The sequence below is a fragment of the Nicotiana tabacum genome, chromosome 16 (assembly GCF_000715075.1).
Source record: "Nicotiana tabacum cultivar K326 chromosome 16, ASM71507v2, whole genome shotgun sequence".
Classification (NCBI taxonomy): Eukaryota; Viridiplantae; Streptophyta; class Magnoliopsida; order Solanales; family Solanaceae; genus Nicotiana; species Nicotiana tabacum.
This window is the reverse complement of record NC_134095.1, coordinates 22686923-22709097: the sequence shown is the minus strand read 5'-3', so window position 1 is coordinate 22709097 and position 22175 is coordinate 22686923. Positions and strand designations below refer to the sequence as shown.

General features: G+C 33.4%; 2 protein-coding genes across 2 annotated transcripts; both read right to left on the bottom strand.

Moving 5' to 3' along the window:
• Window positions 1–5022: 5022 nt before the first annotated feature.
• LOC107808935 (uncharacterized) lies at window positions 5023–6854 on the bottom strand. The gene is made up of 3 exons (XM_016633497.2): window positions 6117–6854; window positions 5598–5712; window positions 5023–5485 (listed from the first exon to the last, which is right to left on the bottom strand). Exons 1-3 carry the CDS (start codon window positions 6582–6584, stop codon window positions 5058–5060), a joined length of 1011 nt encoding a protein of 336 aa, XP_016488983.1. The 5' UTR covers window positions 6585–6854; the 3' UTR covers window positions 5023–5057.
• A 7112-nt stretch (window positions 6855–13966) lies between these two features.
• LOC107808936 (kinesin-like protein KIN-7N) lies at window positions 13967–21338 on the bottom strand. Its single transcript, XM_016633498.2, is given in 19 exon segments — window positions 13967–14135; window positions 14138–14548; window positions 14781–15035; window positions 15130–15288; window positions 15572–15658; window positions 16116–16376; window positions 17014–17166; window positions 17260–17319; window positions 17397–17465; window positions 18154–18234; window positions 18317–18419; window positions 18502–18644; window positions 19101–19157; window positions 19281–19348; window positions 19483–19564; window positions 19659–19772; window positions 20236–20354; window positions 20911–21000; window positions 21089–21338. Coding segments are annotated over 19 exon segments (2487 nt in total). The 5' UTR covers window positions 21237–21338; the 3' UTR covers window positions 13967–14108.
• Window positions 21339–22175: the final 837 nt, after the last annotated feature.

The following is a 22175-nucleotide window of genomic DNA, read 5'->3' as shown; positions in this document are numbered from 1 at the left end:
TATAATTACTCGAAAATCTAAATTCTGCATATGCATGTAGAAAATATGCCTATAGGATTTTCTGAATCTTGCATATCCATTTATCATTAGACAAACATGTTAGGTCTTAGTAACCAACTGCAATTAGATATCATGTTCATATAGTACAGTACCTAGATATCATGTTTGTAAGATTTCTGCATTTCACTATGTCTATGAAGGTGTTCTAAAATCGACAAACGCATAAAAACATGCCTATAGGAGCTTTAATCGAATCTGAATCACCTTACTCGTTTATAAGCCTAAAATCAGCAGTAATAATGCATTACCAGTTGCAGAACTGGCGATCTTTTGCTGAAAAACTCGCCTTTCTTTCTTCAGTATGTAATCAATTCACTTCATTGTTTCTGGAATCAGTAGATATCATGCCTATAGGTCTTCGTCCAGCACTTAGGCAAGCCATAAGGTGAAAGTTTATAAACTGAATCAGATTTTATATGATACAACCAGCAGGCAGGCCTGATTCGGGCTTCTTATCTGAACTATGTAATAAATCAGTCTGCCTCGACCCTTTAAGTTTTAATCAAACCCTAAACAGTACATGCAAGTCGTGTTACATTATGTGCTTTCTTTGGTTTAAAGGAGGTCTGTTTGAGCCCTTGTATTTGTTTATATGCTTCCCCAAACTTGCTATATGTGTTTTGTTTGTCGCCTTATTATTTTACCTTTTGAAATCACAAATAAGCCCAATACCTCCTCCCTCTAAGATTAGTAGTCCCAAGTGCCTCCGGGGCTGATAGGATTAGGGCGGGTAATAGCATGCAATAAGTAAACGAGATCATTCCGTGCTTTAATACCTTAACGGGGTGGGAGAGGTTAGATATGGATATGATGACCACGCGATAACATCACGTGTACCCCTCACTGAGGAGTGATTACCGGATGTTGTGTGGGGTGATCCATATTATTAATAAACCTAGGACCCCCCCCCCCCTTCCCTTTGTTTTCTTTGTTTCTTTTAAATCTTTTATAACTATTTCTTTTAAGAAAATCAACTCTTTTTAGTTCCTTTTTCTTACTTTTGTTTAGTTGTAACCATTACGTGAAAATCCCTTCTTATTTGAAGCCTTTATTTGCCTATGTGTTATTTGCACTTAAGCCACAACAATAGTTTGGCCGGGAACCACACTAGTGGATTCTGAGGGGTGCCTAACACCTTCCCCTTGGGATAATTTCAAGCCCTTACCCAATCTCTGGTTACTCAAAACAAACCTTTTTAGTGTCCTAATGCACTTTAATCATTAGGTGACGACTCTTTTATGCAAACCCAATTGACAAAAGGAACGAGTTGTCCTCTCAAATGTCATAAACCCGATTTCGCGAGAAAAAGCGGGCGCGACAGCCTTTAGATAAACAACTTTAACATAGTAATCAGGTAGCAGGAGATGATAGTTTGTGCCCGCGGAATAATATGAGCAACTTTTACCTCAAAGGAGTTGCGACTATTATTTATGTTGCACGGGGTGATCCTTTAGGTTAAAAAATTTAAGACCCCCTTTCTTTATGTACTTGTTATTTACACATAGTCATTTAACATAGATCAATGTAGTTGTATCCTTGTAGTCGTTAAGATTTGTGCCGATTGTCATGTGTCATAATAAGACTCTTCGACTTCTAAATTTCCCTTTATTTACTTGATCACCTAGCCTAAATACATAATCTACATATTTTAAAGTTCGGCCGGGACCCATAGTTGTGGACCCCAAAGAGTGCCTAATCCTTCTCTTTGAGGTAATTTGAGACCTTACCCGATCTTTGGTGACACGGACTAGTCAAACAGAGTTATTTGCAAATAGGTTCCCTAACGCGCCTTATAATTATTAGGTGGCGACTCTTCTCTTTTAATACCCATTTAAAAGAGTTGTCACACGTCGAAATCCGCTTTCGTGAAAAAATGGGGCGCGACAAGCACGACCAATATCATAAGTAAGAGAAACTCTATAAGAAAGACTAGTGAACAAATAACGGATATATGTATGATATTGTCCAAAAAGCCTAAAGATATCAGCTCTGCAAGTATTTCTAGGAATACCTTTAAACAAAAGGTTATAAATTCCTTGAATATAAGTAATAAGATATGGTGAAGCAGCAAAACTAAAAGGTAAAGTTTTTATTGGCTGGGTGGTTATCTACCATATTCCTACAAAGTTGACTCATTCCCCCTTGCTTACCTCCGGTCTCATGCTTATAAACTTCCTTACAAATTTGCATCTTCATAAACTTTATCTTCTAGTCTTTCAAAAAAATTCCAACACTTACTTCTTAATCTTCGATACTTCTTAATAGAGAGCGAAGTCGGGTGTATTACAACGACCTCCGCCCCTAGTATTTGACTAGCAGTACCGGGTGTAGGTGGTGTTGTTTCAAGATTATCAGGTGATTGAATATCATTTAAATTATCACCTATACCATAATCTTCTTGAAATTGCTCATAATCTACATTTAAATTTCAGAAATATGTGTAAAGCTACTAGAAGAACTAGTACCACCTCTTAATCTTTTAGGATTTTTACTCTTATTACTACCATCCCTACTAGTACATACTTTTTTGACTGCTCTAAATATATCCATTATGTAAATTAAATTAAAAAACTTAATTAATAATTCTAAATAATAAAATAAAAATATACACCAAAAAGAGAAATAGATAGAACGAGTGTACCGGGAGTCCGGATACCGCAACTAATTTGATATAATACTTCAACTGATATTTGATGATATTGATACCACACTTCACTTGAATACTTGATATTTGATAATTATATTTTTGTAGTGGCTAAAGTAAATATTTGATGAAACTTGAAATAATAAGTAATTGACAACTTGAGAGCAATAAACAATATTATCAAGAGCGAATTGAGAGAGAATTAGAGTAATAAGAGAGCAAATTATGAGAAAAAATAAAGAAAATGGGGGAGAGGGGGATATTTTAAGTTTTTAAAAGGTTAAAATTGTAATTTATCAATTTTGTGGGGGCTATATTATTAAGGGGGGGGGGGGCTAAATGGCTAAAAATGCAAAATATGGTCGTTTCCCAACGGTCATTTTTGAATTTGACTGTTGGCAATAGTTAAAAAATTTTTTATATAAAGGTAATCGGGTTGGACCGGGCTGTAGCCCGGTAAAAACTCGATAGTGGGTTACCGGGCTAACCGAATTCCGGGGCATTGGTTATCAAAAAGGCCTGCCCCATCCGGATACAGCCCTAACCCTCCCCGACCTGTCCCACCTCCTAGCAGGTGGATCGGGCTGACTCGGACTAAACCGGGTTGTTAGGGAGCTGGCCCGGACCGTTTAACAGGTTTAGTTTTAATCCTTCAAATTTCCTTAGTTAGAGTCAGTGAATTTTTGATATGACTCAAAATTAATGATATTTGACTTAAAATATCGTTTTCTGTAATTTGATATGAGAAAAGAAAAATTCAAGCAAGAATAAATATAGGACTAATTTAGTTTTGAAAGTTGTGACATACTATTTGATTAGAGTTCTTGGAATTGGAATAAATTCGACCATGGACAACGAAATTTGGTGATATTCTCCATCTAATGAACGGGGAGCTTGTTTTAATATCATGACAAAACTGTAGAATGTAGGATTAATAACTTCAGCATGCATTAGCATGAAGTTTTAGCTTCAACGTGAAACAACTTCATGCAAGTGTGATTCTGAAGATGAATCTGGACAAGTTTCTGGTTTTTTGATAAAGGTGCTGAGAGGAGAGGGGGAGATCTTTTTCACGAATGAGGTTGCAGATCACGCGATTAATGCGTGATACAGGTTTTATATCTTTTGTCAGGGGTATAATTGTCATATTTGTGCGAATTTTTTGTCAGCTGGCTACCAAATTAATAATTTTTTAAAATATGGTGCATGTTAAAAGGTGTCATAAATATAGGGTGCAGATGCAAATCCCCCTTGTGTTTTGGGCTATTTCACACATATTAAGGGATTCACATTTTAGCATTAATTAACAATCAAATTGACCATATTAACCTTAATTTATTCATTGAAAATATAACAAATACTCTAAGCTCTTCACTCCAAGCGCAACTTTAAAAAAAGAAGTTAATTTCTTTTTGATATCTGAAAATAAAATATTATGGATCACAAAAAAAGGCCGAAAAGTCAAATAAAGTGGATCAGAAGGAGTACACTTTTAAGAAAGTACCCCTATATAATTTTGAGACAAAATAATAATTTTTTTTAAAAATAGAACTTGTAAATTGGACCACTAGAATGTCATATAAATTTAATTTTGTTAAGAAGAGATGGATTCATAAACTCTAGGACGCAAGTTTGGCTTAGGTATATGTCTAATGGTCGTCCTAATCACATGTAGCTTTAGCAATTTATATGTCCGAAGAATGACTTTTTCAAAGAATTGCTCAACTTCAGTTTAATTTCACATTTATTTAAAGGATTTAATTCACGTATACTAGCAGTATAACTTATTTTATACTGTCGGTGCATAATATATTTGTTATAGCGGGTCACTTGGATTATTTTTTAGGTAACTGTTTCGTATTTATCATAGATAGTTATATATAATTATCTTTTATACGACCTGATAGTATTATAAAATATTATTTAGATTATCCGTGTATAAACGTTGAACTCATAGTCATATTAAATTAATATTACGTGAGATGTGCTTGACAATCCTTTAGGACAACATTCTATATTTATTTATTTTTTTGCACTTTCTAGTATTTGAAACTCACCTATTCAACTAATTCGGATTCTTCAATGTTTATTCAGAGTATAAAGGATATTAAAATGAAACCTTTGGGAATCATAACTTGTGGTGAAGAAGCACTTAATAATTATATTGGCAATGATAAGTCATTGGATTCTAGTGGTTAGGAATGAAAGATTCTTGAGTTGGTATATTGCATGAGCTGTTAAAAATTTCTTCAGAGCTAGCAGAATAGCAACTACTAATAATAACAAGAAAAAGACACTTATTAAAGCCAGAGTGTGATTATAACTTTTTTTTCTAAACTCTTTAAATTTATCTTCAAGAAAAATAATTAAACATGTCTATGACAATTTCATCAAAAATTAAATCACCAATCACCTTATCTATTTCCCTTTTCTCCTCAAGTCCACTTGACTGTTCAAAAGAATTCAACAGATCAAAATGCATTAAGTTTTTAATATTAGTTTCATTTATAGAGTCTTGACTCCATAACCTAATGTTCTCCAATAGAAGCTCCCAAAGTTGCTCAGCTCCTAACATTCTTTGAAATCCTTCTTCTTCTTGAGGATCTTTCCTTTTCTGATTTTCCACCACTTCCTTCACACAGTCAAAAAGGAGCTGTTTTGATTGTTGTATTGCTTTCTTGTTATTAATGTACTGAAACTCAGGGCTTGTTTCCCCTGATTTAGAAACTGATTGGGTTGAAAATTCCTCTTGTAATTTCTTTGGCTTGAGACATTCTTGTTCTGTTTTTGTTACATAAAAGTAGTTAGAGTTAAGATGTATATTTACACTAAATTCTAGTATATGATTAAAGAAAGTTGCTATTATAAAAAATATTACTTAGCTTGTACTTACTTTTAAGATCTGGGGATTCGTCATCAGAAGATTCAGTTTCTTCTAACACTGACACAGGGCTGAGTTGCTTGCTTTCTTCAAGAAAATCCAGTCTTAGCTTTCTGTCTTCACAAACCTGTTACCTTATGAACAACCAATCTGAATTTATAGCAGTAAAGTCACTAAATTATTCTTTATCACATTAAAATTAATCTCACGTATGGTCAGTGGCGTAGTTACATACATTGAAGAGTGGTCCGGAAAAATTATACTGTGTATATATATAGCAACTTATATTGTGTATATAGGTTAAACATTACTTTTTATATATGTATATTAAATTTTGAACACCCTTTGCGAAATTCTTGGCTTCGCCACTGCGTATGGTCACTGATTTTTTCAAAGCCAAAATCTATATTTTGTCACATTTAAGTTAATTTTAGCGTATGATCACTGGATTTTATCGACTATAACAGTAAAGTCACAAACTACTATTAAGTTTCATATGCATGTTTAGTTGCTACAAAACCAAGTCTTTACCTGTTTTTCACTGAGGAAGTTGTCATCTGCAGCTTGTGGTGATAAATTCTCTACTTCTTCTACATCACTAGTATCTGAACAAGAATTGAACACAGTAGTACTGCTTGCTGAAGAAAAGTTATCGTCATTTGCTTTAGTATTGCCTTGGCCATTCTTGATTGTAGCATTATTGTGTTCTTCACTTGCCAAATTCTTGATTTTTTGGTTATGGCTAATGGTAACAAGCTTATTCAACACAGATTTTACAAGCTTAGAACAATTAGGAATAACTTTCCTTTTCTTGTTTGTACCACAACTGGCTGATTTCTTCAAGAATTTAGTTGTAGAATTTACAGAACAGCAGCGAAAATCGCCATTTGAGTTTGAGCTAAGGGTGTGGCCTCTTTCAAGAAGGTAAAGCTCTAAGGTAAAAGGTTCTTGTTTTTCTTGTAGGAATTCTCCTAGTTGTTTTGACATGTTTTGAACCATTTAGGTTGTAGAACTGTGGGTGCTAAAAGTAGAAATGAACTTGAACAAGTTATAATGTTGAAAGAGTTGCTGGTCAGGGCAAAAGGATAAGGAATTGGGCATTAATTGTGTTAAGCATCTGTCTCATTTTTGTGACAGAATAAGTGTTTGGATCAGAGAGAAATAGAAGAGAAGCACACTGCAGATTTAAATTAAGGGGATGGGGCATTTGAGAAAAGACAATAACATGATTCGCTTTTGTGAAAAAAATGGATTTTGATATTAAAATTTTTACCTAACCTTGTGAGACCATGCAATATGAAGTCAATATGCTAGGTATTTCTATAGTTAAAGCCACCAAGCCTCAAGAAGGCGGGTGTGCCCTGGTGGCCCCACCTGAAAGAAAAAATATTATTTAAGTTATATACAAAGATGACGTAAATTTTTTCACATTATTAGTGCAATTTAATGTGTTATCTGATTTTTTACACTCTCAGCATAGTTTAATATGTGATAACAAATTAGTTACAATTTTTATCAATTTTTTTTATTTATAGTTACTTTATAAATAATTTGATCATCGTATAAATATTCTTTTATACTACCAATGCATGGGACTTAAACTCAAAGAAAAAGCAAACAAAGAGACATGAACTTACTATAGTATGTGTGGTCCTGATAGGTTTTGGTTTTATTCAAAGAGCAACCTATCTAAAAAAAGCAACAAAGGAACAAAACGAAAATTGATGACTTTTGCATGGGAAGTTTAATTTGAACGTGACTGGTTACTGATTTGTCTAAGCAATAAGCTAAAGGAAAGATGAATATTTGTACTGTAGATAATTTTTTTCAGCATACTATAAAATATATTGAACACAAAATTTTGGAAATGTTCATTCATAAGTCATAATCAACAAAATTGGGAATCCAGTTAAGTAAATAGCGGGATAATTTGTCTCTCCTATATATGCATGTGCATCATCCTCAAACTTCGTTTTCATGTCCCCTTATCTTTTTCCTCTAGCTCTTTAATTTGACAAAAAAATTGGTGGGAAAATGTATGTGCTTTTTCTACTATATTTTGGGAAAGCCACATGGTAACATAAGACTCAAACCTAATTCGTTTCAACATTTTAAATGACTTCATTTTATTATGTAATAATAAATACTGTAATAGTAAAATCATGGTAAGTTTTTTATGAAAGGTGAAATAGCCATTTAATATACTATTCAAGGAGAAAAAGACGCTCGAATATGGAGATAGTTGCCTCCAACTAGCTTGAAAAACTATGTAGGGAGCTTTTTTCCCTCTAATAAACCTTAAATGTGAATTAGTTAGGCCAATAAATTTCGACTATCAAATGATTAATAAAAGAGTTAGTTTGAAAGACTAATTAAATTTAATAGGGCAAGGGTAATTTCGTAATTTGACTTTTAACTTAAGAGCTTCCTATCTTTAATATACTAGTTTTAGTATACGTGTGTTGCACGTGTGTGTAGTGTCTATCAATTAAAAATATATACAATGACGTTAAAATAAAATAAAATATTTTTTTAAGTGATGAAAATAATTTTTCTCACACTAACATAGTAACTGTATTCAATATCTTCTGGATTAGTAATTGTATTCAATATCTTCTGAATATGCATAGATGATGAATTTAGTTAAATTAGTTGTACATTATTTTATAATTTTACGTATCTTATACTCCCTTCATTTCAATTTAGATGACTCGTTTGGCTTATCGAGAGTCAAACTGTGTGGCGTTTGACCAACATTTTAAATATCTTTTTTTTTATCGTATTGACATGAGATAAATTATAACTTATAGTATTTTTACTATAGTTTTTGAATATTTAAAATACTAAGTTGAACTAATCTAATTTTGCTTCAAAGTTTAGTTAAATTAATTCTCAATAAGCAAAAATGTGTCATCTAAATTGAAATAAAGGAATAATATGATTTAGAAATATGTTAATCACCTGACATCTCTTTATGAATACATTTTGTCTTCTATTATTTCATCTTTTATTCCTTAAAGTTTGTATTTCAATTTAATTATTAATACTATAGCTGATTTTGTTTTATGTTCTAATTTTTTTAAATTCAAATACTTAATTATCGTTTTTAATCAATAAAAGAAATAATTTATTTTTTGAGGATTCAAATTATTAATATTAATTCATACCATATATTAAGTAGTTAATGATAGCTATATTTTTATCCACGAAAAATCTTTGTCAAATGATAAAAAATCAAAGTTTTGTATTTTATATGTGTCGTAGGTTTAGTAAATGACTTTTGTCAATCACTTTTCTTTCTCTCTTTGTCTTGCTATTATCAATATTTTTGCAATTATTTTTTCTAATTATGTTTTAAAATCTATATTAATATTTATATCTAAATAAATTATTAATCGAATAATAAAATTAATAGTTAGTGGACCAATCTCACGTAGAGTACTCATAGCATTTCTAGGTTGATTACTCATTTGGGATAAATGACAAAGCAAAATGCTTCCTCTTTCTTTAACTTTTTCTTTATTTTCTTTGTTTACATCATAATTTTTTACCTAAAAGTTAGCACAATTGTACAATCTGTTTTGCACTAAAAAATGTTCAAGTGGAGAATATTCATACGCATAAAGATTTAGCGTTATTTAATCATACTTTAATTGTAAAATTAATATAAGGTAAAACTTTAATAATTTTAAAGTACTATTTATAAGGACCTCTTACTTAATCTAATTAAGGAAAAACTTAATAAGTAATAAATCCGATTTAGCTTAAAACTCATAGGTATTAACTAGGAGAATAATTAAATGACTATTTTGTCTAGTATATTTTATTTTAAAAAGGATAAAAAAGACGACATTTCGCTAAAAACTTTCGTGCTTTTAGGATATGCGCGAGTACCATATATCAGTATATATATTTCATTTTAAAAAAATCATAAATATTATTAAACACAACATGTTTGAATGATAAAATAAAATTTAGAAAATATAAGTTTTTAAAATGATGAATATTAATTCTATTTAGTTAATAAAGCAGTGAATCAGGTAGCTAAGCATGATAACAATGTAACAAAGATAATATTGGAAGCTCAATTCTATTATGTATCCCTTTCTTTTGTTTTAATTTTGTATCAACGTGATCATTTAAGTAACATGTATTCTAAAGAGGTCAGCTGCAAAAAGAAAGAATTAGCGATGAACAACATATGTAGTTACAAAATAAAAATTCATCACTAATTCTATTTTGCGATGAATTAGCTACACATTATCCAAAGATCCTATTAGCTACAAGATGAATTTCGAGCTAACTCTTATTTTCGGTAAATTATGTAATAAATTTTCTTAATAATATTATTAGTTTCATTTTTACCAAAAAACAAAGTCTTTTTCATCTATTTAACGGGAATATGTATTAAATGTAAATGATATTTCTAGCTTTGGTTCTATTTCATTCTTAACAAATGATAATTTAAAAAATTTCATAAATAAATCAGTACTATTTTTTCTAATAATAATCATTATTATTTCAAAACCTAATGGTAGATAATTTTAAGAGTAGAAAAAAGGGTTTAACTACCAAGCTTCTAAAGAAATATGATTTAAATTTTAACAACAGCAAATTGTTCATATGAAAGGAAAATAAATGTATATCATTGATCTCGTATGATTAAATATAAGGACATAGAACCAAAAAAAAATAAAAAAATCGTGAAGTTTCCTTGTTCGAAAAGAAACTTTCCTCCTACTTTTTTTTATATATATTTTATTTACTTAATATTTTGTTTCTTTATTAGGAAAAGATCTCCAACAGAAAATTATATTGGAAAACAACTTATTTTATTTCGAACTCCTAAATATTAGGTAAATTTTTTGATTTTATAATTTTATCCAATGTAGAATATATTTTTAAAGGGTAAAAAAGGCGAACAACATTTTGCTAAGGGTCTTCGTATTTTTAATATAGTATAGATATAGATAGATAGATATAGATAGACAGGCTCATGTCGCGATAATAAGACCCTTCTAAATATCTTTTCGTATACACACATATGTCCACTTAAACATCTAATGATTTAAACTTCATAGACTCTTTAACATTTGTATGGATTCTCAACTTTAAACCCTAAAAATCCTGGTCGAGCCTAATCAATAATATGTGGTTCTATGTGTGAGAATGAATGCAATGAACATAAAGCTTCAGCTACTTTGATTCTTATGCACCAACAAACAATGAATGTCTATGATTTTCAGAGCATATCTTTTTCCTCAATAATTGTAGACAAGGCGCTGTTTGTTTTCGTTATTATAAAATTAAACCTCAGTTTGGGGCTGAATACGAGGAATTCTGCCAAAATCTTCCATTTTGTCTCATATTAGACGAATATTAAATCACCATCCTCTTCCCTTTTCTTTAGCTTTTAATTTGCCTACATTTCTTCCTTTTGTGCAATAGTGTATTGTGAATTTATTTTCATTTTGGGGGTTGTTGAATTGATTAAGTATCACCAAACGTATCAAGAAATTTAATATGATTTCTTGTGTCTACTCTCCATCCACGGAGATAGATGTATATAAAAAAAACTTGTCTTTCAATCGAGAAAGTTTGGAACCCAGTGTTGCGACCAAAAACACTCACGCAAGTGCACGTGATCGTTACGTAATAGAGTAGTGAGTAGAGTATCGTTCCCACGAAGACTTATGATTAACTATTGACTAATTCAAACTCAATTAATTTGTCTATTCAAGAGGTTTTTTTCACAAAATAGAGATGTAATTGTTTTACTACCTAACTACCAAGCAATAATCTAACTAGAGCAATTAACAAAACAAATAACAATTCTGAGTAACAAACAGTAGGAGAGGATATTCCAGGGTCACAGGCTAGTTAACAATCGTGTTATGTTCTTAGCTTAAAATGACTAATCGATTTACCTGAATTGTTGATTGACAGGGTTAATGTTACTCATAAGAATCTGTCGAGTCCTTACTTGCCTATTCAAGTTAACTCAATGCATATATGTCTATGGAATTAAGATTATCAAGAATGCATTTACAATTCATGTATTTCAACCAAGCAAGGCAATTGGGTATATGTCTATCCCAATTGCTAATCCGTTCCCCGAGGCCCGGGTTCAAGAACTTGCTCTATTTAATTCTATATGCAATCTAAAGTTCCTACTTTCGAGTTAAACTAAAGATTCGTAGATAGTATTTCACTGTTAGCTACTTAGCAAAATAATTAAAAACAGAATTAAATAAACAACTCAATATGATAAACCAACTTTGTCAAATTAAACTTCAAACAACAACATTCATGTTTCACCCATGACCCTAGAACAATGGGTTTTAGCTACTCATACTAGTGTTCATCACAAATAGGTTCAATTTCATCCCAAATAGCAAAAACCAAGAGAAGAAAAGAAGAACTTGACGGTCAAATCTCCTTCTTGCCTCTTGCCTCTCTATTTCTTGCACTAGACTCTGAAAAACTTCTCCTTTCTTCCTTGGGCGAGCTTGACTTTATATAGGTTAAGTGAGTTTTCCTCCAGATTTCCAATTCTGCCCCTAAATAACTCTTCCCGGATTTTGTACTAGCGCGACCGCGCACCTGGACGCGCATCTGGCCGCGGTAGTTGGCTGAGATTCTGTCATGGACGCGCTAAAAGGAGCGCGGTCGCGCACCTGGACGCGCATGTCCAGTTCGGTGTTTCATCACTTCTGTTCCTCGTCTTCAAGCGTACTCAGCTCTGAGGGGTTTTTCTTGCTCCAAAATGGTTCCAATCACAACTGTTTAAGGCATCACCTAGGCTCCTCATCCTGCAATATATACAATTCACAATTAGAGCCTATTTTTCATCAATTAATCATATTATGATATTGGAATATAATCAAGTGGGAGCATAAACAATCGCCAAATTACCTAGATTTAACCTATTATCACTCAGCTTTAGTTGGATAAAATCAGTACACTAAACATCACAATCTAACTTGTTTTTGTTAATCTTACTAGCCGAGGGTTTGTCAAAAATAGCCTTACTATCTGTACAGTATACAAGATAGGCATAAGGCTGTGTACTTATTTCGTTCTCCAATCTCAGATCACACTTATGAAATTACACCGGGTCTATTATTGTAGTTGCTAAAAGCTCAACTCTTCAAAGTTCTTTTCAATAATGACAGTCTTTGATTTGGCGTTAAGAGAGACGTGACTATACGAAATGACCAGCGTAAGATATCTAATGGGACTTCTCTTTTAAATTTCATTAATATTTGACGAGGACACTTATGTTTCTTTTTCCCTATTTTCCGTCTCTAGCGAAATTGCAAGAAAGTTCAGGGAAAGACAATGATATAATTGAGCTACAATATTGAACATGAGGTTATAGAGAAGACACGTTATACATCAATCTTCATTTCCTTCCAAGAATAAGATGCCTACATCTAGAAGAAAAGAGAACTAAACGCAAAACAGTAAGGTACAAAAATACCCAAGTCTTCAAATCATTTACTCATACCGTCGGTAAACTCGTGACCTCGCGTGAACATAATTGAATTCAAAAATCAAAAATTTTACTAATAAATGAAGAATATTAGCAATATTACCTACTATACTTTTGGGACAAATTGTCGCAACTTTAACATAAATGTATATTTTTTTTTAAAAAAAAAAAAAAAGAAGAAATGTTCGCAATAGTATAGTAGCAACGCGAAAACTTAGTGGCTAGAGATGAAACATTCTCTGAACAGATAGAAAGAATCCTCAGCTTATTACGCCTTGTGCAGATTACAGCAGTTAGAGCAGACAGAGTTATGGGCACAGGAGATGCTTTGGTAATGACGTAACCATGGAACACCATACTGTTTCATGTGCACTTGTTTCAAACTTCAAACATGAAAAGACAAACAAAAACCAAATCTGCAGGTGCTATCTTCATTTCTGCTCACGACAAAACTATCAATTATTTGTCTCAGTAAAACCATCCTGCGCTAAAAGACAAACAGAAACTTGAGGCGATGAAGTTTTTTCCTGTTACCATTATAGACCTATGTTCCTGTTACCATTATAGACAAGTGACAAGTGCTAGGTGTTTGTTGCATCACAAATTTGTATGACTTACATTTCTTTTGATATAATTCAAGGGTTTTTTAGTTTCTACATAAAGAATTTTTTTGATGAAGTCCCATTTGAGACTAGGTTATTCTAGTCCCTTGTTTGAAACCGTAATGATACAAATTCTAATAGAGAATATAGGGACATTTGGTTTGTTCTGTCACCATTTGCAAGATATTTTTATTCGAGCGAAGAGGGTTTTCGAGGGTTATGTAAGTACACAATGGTGTAATCTTGTATGTCACTATGGTCAATGCATTACACAGGAGTAGTACAGATAAATAATTCAATTCATAATGGGATCCTGAATAGTATTTAGTTACTTGAATACAAAGCAAGAAGAAAGAATGAGACTACAACACCAAATTGTGCATGACTTGGGTTGTGTGACTTAAAATTGTGAATGAAACTCAACTCTCATAATCCAGGAGATCTGGATATACTGAAATTGGCTTCTGTGACTTAAAATTATCAATCACAGATTTGAAGTCACTATGAAGCGAGATGATGGATCTTTGTCGACATGCAAAAGCAACACTAAACTGTTTAATCTCGTCTTCGAGGTTTTTCCTCCTCGTTACTTCAGCATTCAAATCCTCCCATACCTTTCCCTTTTGGTTAGTAACCAGTTCTAGCTTCTCACTTGAAGTGGAAACTTTTCGCATCAACACATCCCTCTCTTCTTTCAAGAGATGAAACTCCCTTTCTAAGCTATTATATCTATCCCTGGAAGCGATAAGAAGCTGATTATTGAGGTCCAGCTCCTTTTCCAAGTTCTGGTACTTTGCCTGGATTGTTTTGATATCTTCATCCAGCTTCCTCTTCCAAGAAGCAATTTCTCCACCCAGAGTGCAGTCCTTGATCATATTAAAAACGTATACTTAAAGAAAGGAGGAAAAGCGTCTATAACTATCAAGATGGTTAAGCTAAAAACATGATTCCCCTTGTGGATTAACTACTGAAGATCATGGACCTCGGAACTTAAATTATCATGAGCCTTGAACTTAGCAGATAATATCCCATTGTCAGAATCGAAAAGCATGTAAGAATTAACAAGAGAGACCTTGAGAACTGTGACTGGGCAGCTACCTTATTTTGGGAGCTGAGTGGCTGATTCCCTGAGTTTTCATCCTCTGATAATACAAGTGATGAAATTGTTCTATTCAACTTATCATAAAGCCTGATACGTTGCGCTTCAATTGAAGAATTATTTCCAGCAGAGGACTTATCGCTGTGCATAACTACCGAGAAGTGAGATTCCAAAGTTGCAAAAAGACAAGTACCAATTTCACTTGTTGTCGAGAGCAATTTGGCCGTTGCAGATTTCTCATTAGCTACAAAATTCTGTTCAAAGGACAATGGAAAGAAGACATACATAAGAAAGAGAACTTCACCAGCCACAGAAATTTGCCGAACTTACACAATATGTAGGCATTACCTGTAAAACTGAAAGGACATCCTTGTATATATCTTTACAAGTTGTGACAGACTCGCACAATCTTTGAGGGATCTCACGGATCAAGAGTGCCTCTTGCTGAAGTTCAGATACCTCACTCATTAGCTGTTTATTTAGTGATTCTTGTTCTGTATGGTGTCTCTGAAAATTAAAGATTAAGGGATAAGCTGAGAACTAGTTGCAGCATAACAAGCAAATAGTTTGTCTCATTTCTCCTCAAAATGACTTGTTATATACTTCAGTAAGTCATGTCGTTCAAAATATTGTATCTCTTGGAAAAAACTAGGACCAGGAAGGATTAATCTATTGAACATCTCAATCTGGAAAAACGTCTTAAACAGTTGAATGCTAAAACAGGTGGGCGGTGACTGGTCAACTAAAACAAGCTTTAAGTAAAAAGAAAATGATCTCAATAGATACTAACCCTAAGTTCATCTCTTTCCTCTAAAACAAGTTCCAACTGCCTTCTGAGATTCTGTGCCTCCTGCTTGTAATTCTCTGGTGACAAACCCTGGTAGAAATTCTGGTAAGTCTTACAAATATGTATGTACAAACTTTGTTTATAAGAGTAAAGATTACTTAAATAATTGAAGGACAATTGAAACTGGAAATCATAACTTTCAATATAGTTAAATCCATGTTAACAACTATCGGTGAAAGAGATGATGCCCCATTTTCCACCCCCTTCCCTCTGAGCGCTTAGAAATAAGTTATAGATAAAGGGTGAGAACGTGCAGAAACTCATGCTAAACTATTTGCCTATCAGATTTGTAAAAGTTCAAGAAGGGTGCATATAACTTTCCCAGTGTAACTGAAATAGAGTAAAGCAAGTTGGCTTGCATTTTGTTGGGGAAGAGAGAATAAAAATATAATGGGTAACAACGGCATAACTAATAGAAGTAGGAGATAGTTTTGAACATTTTGGTAAGAAGTAAGATCGCAGCATATGTATGCGAAAGTAGACTCACATCATTTTCATCATTGGGTAAAGATGATTGAGCTTTTACAGCAGGAGTCATGTGAAGTGAATCAAGATCAACCACAAAGCCTTTATTTATTTTCATCCAGGTGTCTTCATCGGCAAAATTGCTAAAAGCATCTGGCATAGGGCTGTATTCTAGCTGCTGAGACCGTTGTGATCTCTTAGCAACAAAGGCACTGGGACCTGCCTTCAAACAAGGGGTACTATAAGCATCTTCCTGGCAAGTGATACTGCTACTGCTTTCTTCCTGGTTGGAAGAATGGAAATTAAACTTCAGTCAGCACCATACATATAAAAAAACAGAGAATTGTCATTCAAATTAGAGCTCTCCTATAAAAAGCATGAGGGAGCCCTTATCTACTTTTTCGTAGTCAAAATTCAATTAGAACTACAAGTTCATCAGCACGATGAAAGTAGGAAGTGCCAGAATATGAGAAAATTTTAAGGTCACTCTCTCTCATAAGAACTAGATATCCAAATTTTGACTCTCATACACTTCTACTGTACAAACGTTGTGGCGAACATTTATTTCTTCTGTGTGAATCATTTTTTGAGGAACGAAATTCAGAACATAAAGGGGTTAAAAGAGTAGCAAACGGAGATGACAAATGTTAAATCCACAGATATGTGGAAGGAGATGGGCACTGGTAATAACCGCACAACATCACTCTCATGTATGGAATGCCTAACCATATACACTCAAACTAGAAAAGCACAGTACATTCAGAGATGAAAAAGAAACAGAAATCAGGACAGGAAAGTCCGAGCATCTCATTGTGTCACAAGTGGAGCGTCCACCTGATATTCTAAAAAGGACCTGAGCTCGGGACGAAGTGACAAGATAGTCTAATGAAGTCCACAGCCGCGCAATTCACATATTTTACCTGTGTAGCATGTCCATTAGAGTCTGAGATAGATGCAAGATTACTGAGATTATGGATTTTTTTCTGTTGCTCAAGGATGCACTGCTCTCGCTCTTTCTGTGATCTTCTCTCTTCCTCCAACTCCATCGCAAGCTTTTCTCGCTCGTGTTCGTACTGATGAATGAAAATAAGGAGTCATGAACTATCTCAATGTAAGATAAGATCAAGCTTCTACCTTTAACAAAAGAAAGTAGTAATAATAATTACCTTCAGTAGGTCATTTCTGAGTTTCAGTATCTCTTGCTCGAGCACCTCGGAATGTGATCCCTATGTAAGAGGTTTCATCCCGTTTAAGATATTGTTATGGAGTTATGAATATGAAGCCTGAGAGACATGACAATCACCTGAAGTTTCATGCGTAGCTCCTCTATTTCCCGCTTTTGCCGCTTCAGTAAGGCTCCATCAGTTAATATCTACAAAGTAGTTGAACTACAATAAGCTCTGCCTTAAAGTCAAAGAAATAAGCTAGTAACTAATAAGAAGTCTCATCATTTGGTTCCACTGGGCAGAAAATCTGCAACAAATAAGAAGTCTCATGAAACTTCTCATAGGCAAGCAGATGAAATTACACGTAACCAGTTCAAGAATGCTCTATACTACTTGCAGGCAAAACTCACCTTCCTCATGCGTTAAAAATAGGTGCTTGAATGGATGTTTAAACTGTTCTGTCAATTAGGAACTTTCAGAGAGATAAATCTTATCAGAAAGGCAGAGATTGCTAACCCTTGGTCATGACAGCTAAAACAATGGAGTGCCTAAGTGCTGCAATTTCATTATTGACATTTGAACTGCTATCACTTTCAAGCAGTAAATAGAGTTTTCTCGATACATACTGCAATTTCAAAAATTAGAGATTTACCATCCAATATCTTATTAGTTATATTTCGCTCTTTCTCTGTTAACAAGCATGCCTGGAGCGTAATTTGAAATCTCTGAGTGCAAGCCGTAGTGTCTTAGCAACTAATATCAAATTAACCTGTTATACTAACAAGAATACTTCTATTTACAGGAACACACGCGACCATTTAATCTCATTAGGTGTCTCTAGAGTGGATCATAAACAAGTAATTACATAATAAAAAAATAGTAAACGGAACCGACCTCATTCACTTGAACACAGTTGGTGATCCGTTTAGCTCTACTAGCAAATTGGAGCGTTCCCTTTGATTCCTCTACGTGAACCTGGACACAAGCATTGAACTCTTTAAACTTATATACAATTTGATTTCTGTTGTCACAACATGGGTAATAATAACTAGGTTACCTCTTCTGGTGCTATTGTGCAAATTATTGAAGTTTTAGCATTGCCACCTAGAGCAGGTTGAAGAATGCGCGTGAGCTTACTGTCACGGTAAGGAATGTGTCCCCTGCACAAGTAGATAATCAGATTAGTCTCACACTTATTCTGTGCATGAACATGTATTCAACAGAGTTTCAGAAAAAATTTACCTTTGTTTTATGCCTTCACTTAGTTTATTGATAACGTTACCAAGGATCATTAGGCTCTTGTTAATGTGCTTTCCTTCCTTAAGACGAACTCCCCCAGCTCCAGTTTTGGCAATCCGTTCAGACCCAGCTAAATCTACCAAATTCTAGATTCAAGATTGAGTTGACAAATTAGACAATTAAATTAAGTAAACACTATAAATGAGGGTAAAGGGTAAGAAAGGTCAATGACCTGAATGTTAAAAAATATAAGAACGTTTTGGATTCGGGATTTAGGCTCTCCAGCCCTATGGGCTTCTTAATACACTACAACAATTCAAAACTAACTGATATGCTTTTTACTTCTTGAATTGCACCAAATAAAGCCATTAATCAGATGATCCACAGAAACTTGACATTCAAAATGACCTACACAGAGATACTTCTGCAACAACTACAAATTTATAAAATTCTCGAAATTCCTGAGAGATCTATTACTCCTCAAAGATCTCATTTTTCGAATTTGTTTTAATCAACTCTGAGAATTTTATAATAAATGATCCCAAGAAGTGTATATGGCACAATAAATTGATTCCATAGAACTTGAAGAAATGAATACCAACCAAAACAGAGACACGAACAGCATCGTCTGGATTATGCTTTCCTTTGCTTTCAATTACCTAATTTAATAGAAAAGAAGGTGGAAAAGAATCAATTCAATATTCTCATATAATAATTGGAGTCAATATACATGAGCATTCAGAGGAAACATAACCAATTTACAATTCATTCAAGATTATTACCATCCTGAAGATGGTGTGAGATCTACTGCTTCTAACATTCATGTTAGTTTCGCCAAAATGTCTGTTAACTGCAAAATTTATTGCCACATGAAGTGCATTGGTAACACAGATTAAAAAAAACTATAATAATTATAACAATCAATAAAGAGTAGACTAATTATATAAAGAAAAGTGTCATTTATTATTCTTCATGATGTCAAACCTTCTCCGCGCTGAATAAGCTCAAGTACTTGTTCAGCATCATTTACTATTTCCTCCCTCAACCCTGCGACAAAAACTCCACGCTGGAAGATAATATACATTAAGTTTCCCTGACACAATAGACTTGTGAAAGTATTACATGATGTGAAAGTATATCATTTACTGCACACAACTTACATCCAAACTTTCATGAATCTGCAATTTCTGGTTCTCTACAGCAAATAGATCATTAATGTCTTCATTGTAGATTTCCATATAAGAGACTCGAATCAGAAACTCCCTATTAGTCGTCTGAAAAAATGAACTGGAGTAAGTAAAAGAAAAAGAAGCTTCATGTGCAAAACCCCAATAAAGAACATACTATTGAGATGTATATTTATGTATCAGTTACTTAGTCCCTATATTAGTTTGTTGCTTAGCTGTCACTTAGTTGGTATATTAGTTGATAGTTAGTTTTGGATATTCTTTTGGTAGTTTGGTGAGTGGAGCTGTACACGTGTACATGTATATAAACTCTACAGCACACCAATAACAGTTCAGTTTTCATTCTCTCAAAATATCTTCTCTCCGATTTTCTCTCTACAAACTTTCCAGACTTCCGCCATTAGAGCTCGAGTTCGAGCTCAATCTATCTGCTGCTTTTGCAGCTTTACACATACCAGGGTAGAAACTGGAGAAAAAAGAAAATAACTACTCTATTTTCTATTCATAACAGAAGTTATAGTAGTAACAAATAAAAAGATAAAATAAATACCATCTCAATTTTCTGAAATATGTCATTAACTGCACGCTGGATGATTCCTGGATCATTCTGAGTACCATTCATAGTAAAAGTTTTACCACTACTGGTCTGTCCATATGCAAAAGCAGTTCCTGAACAAAAGTTCAACTACAACATAAGGACCTTTTGAGTTGAGTGAAGTGTAGTTCAGAGATTTTTCACATGAGACTAATAACAAGCACCATCTCTTCTCAAAACCAGAAAAGTTATTACCCAAAATTAGCATTAAGAAGTCTATTATGACGGGCTAATTTATTATGAAAATCCTCCAATGAGTTTTGTGATTTCCGTAAATGTTGATCCACAGATAACACATAGATTAAGTTCTGCTGTATCTTCCTTCTGAAATTAACAAATTTGTCATGAAACCCAAGTGCAGTCAACTATCAGTCCCAGTCTTTCCAAAATTTTGGAATTTGGTACACTATTCCCTAATAACCTCAAAATGTTTTACCTTTAAGCAAAACAATTAAGTTCTACGAAAGAAAATTATTTAAAAAATAAACTGCTATAACTGCCTCGAAGCAAAATTAAAATCAAACATGTATGGTAAAATTCGTCCTTGATTAACACATTAAAGCATATACATTTCCTTAAAGCTGAAAGGAGCTCACACATTAAACAAAACACATTGGCGAGAAAGCATACCGTTGAAACCTTCAAGAGCAGCATGAATAATGTCCTTAGTAAGAAGGTCATAAACCCTAGCATTGGAACAATCCTGATCGAACACATGATCTGCCAAAAATCACACATTTTGGTAAAACTTACTTCAAGTTCACACACACATATGTAATCGAAGATAGACAGTGAAAAAATTAGATACCAAAAGTGTAGGAGGCGCCGGAGATCGGAGTGCCGAGAGACTTGTGAAGAGAAATGCGATTGTCTTCAACCTTCCAGAAGGTTCCATTGTAGTTCTCTTCGTTACTCCTTGCAGGTCTCACTCTCACTGCTACGCACACCTTCTCCATATCTTGCTTTAACACACAGACAGTGAACTGAAGCTGGATATGATTTGGTTCGGAGAATTGGGGATTACAGGCTTGAGACGGCTATGGCCTTTAGGAGGGGCTTTCATTTGAATTATTTCTAATCGTTGTGATTTGAATTTGCATTCTTTTACATAAATGCCCTTGATATTGTTTAGAATTTACGAGTCGGTTTGATGGGCTGATGAAAAATGTAAATATGTTTTTGGGCCATAAGGTGTTAGGGTAGGCCCAACGGGCTCATTTTCATAGGAAAATGGGGTATTATCACTTTTAGCCCACGCTAGAAATTATTTATATTTAATAGTCGAAAAAGTATATAATTTTTGTATAATACAAAATAAATATTTTTTTGGCTATTATTTTGAGAACGGTTATACAGCGTCATTTTCCCTAGAAAAATCATTTATTCATATTTTTATTTTTTCTTATGCATTTATGGTCCGTGCGAGGCTTTTTTTAGGTCAAATATAAATCAGCCGAACTACTTGCATTCGATAGTCAATATAAATAAATATATATATATATATATCATTTGTATCTGCTATAGAGTGGCTAAAATATGCAATTAAAAAAAATCTTTTTGGGGTCCATGTGAGGATTTACAAAGGTTTTACCTCCTTAATACACAGTAGGGGTCGCTTACTCCCCAAAGATGAGAGATAATCTTAGCATAAAATTATATATAATACTATTATATCGTCTGATTTTTGTCATAAAAACTCTTAATTAGGAATATAACATTTGATTATCAGTGTGATTTTCTTTAATAATACAAGAACAACCTTTGCGATAATTACATACTTGAGTATTTTATGTGTGATAGGATATGAAGTATGAATGTGTATTATTGTACGTTATACATGGATAAGCGAATCTTTTAAAAACTAAAATTGTTGTTGTATCAAATAGTTAGAATTT

What these genes read in the sequence shown, in the direction of transcription:
- LOC107808935 (XM_016633497.2), bottom strand. Translation starts at nt 6,584, where the DNA reads ATGGTTCAAAACATGTCAAAACAACTAGGAGAATTCCTACAAGAAAAA. An exon ending in ACTTCCTCAGTGAAAAACAG is followed by an intron (nt 5,713 to 6,116) that starts GTAAAGACTTGG and finishes ATAAGGTAACAG; the next exon opens with GTTTGTGAAGACAGAAAGCT. An exon ending in CGAATCCCCAGATCTTAAAA is followed by an intron (nt 5,486 to 5,597) that starts GTAAGTACAAGC and finishes TAACAAAAACAG; the next exon opens with AACAAGAATGTCTCAAGCCA.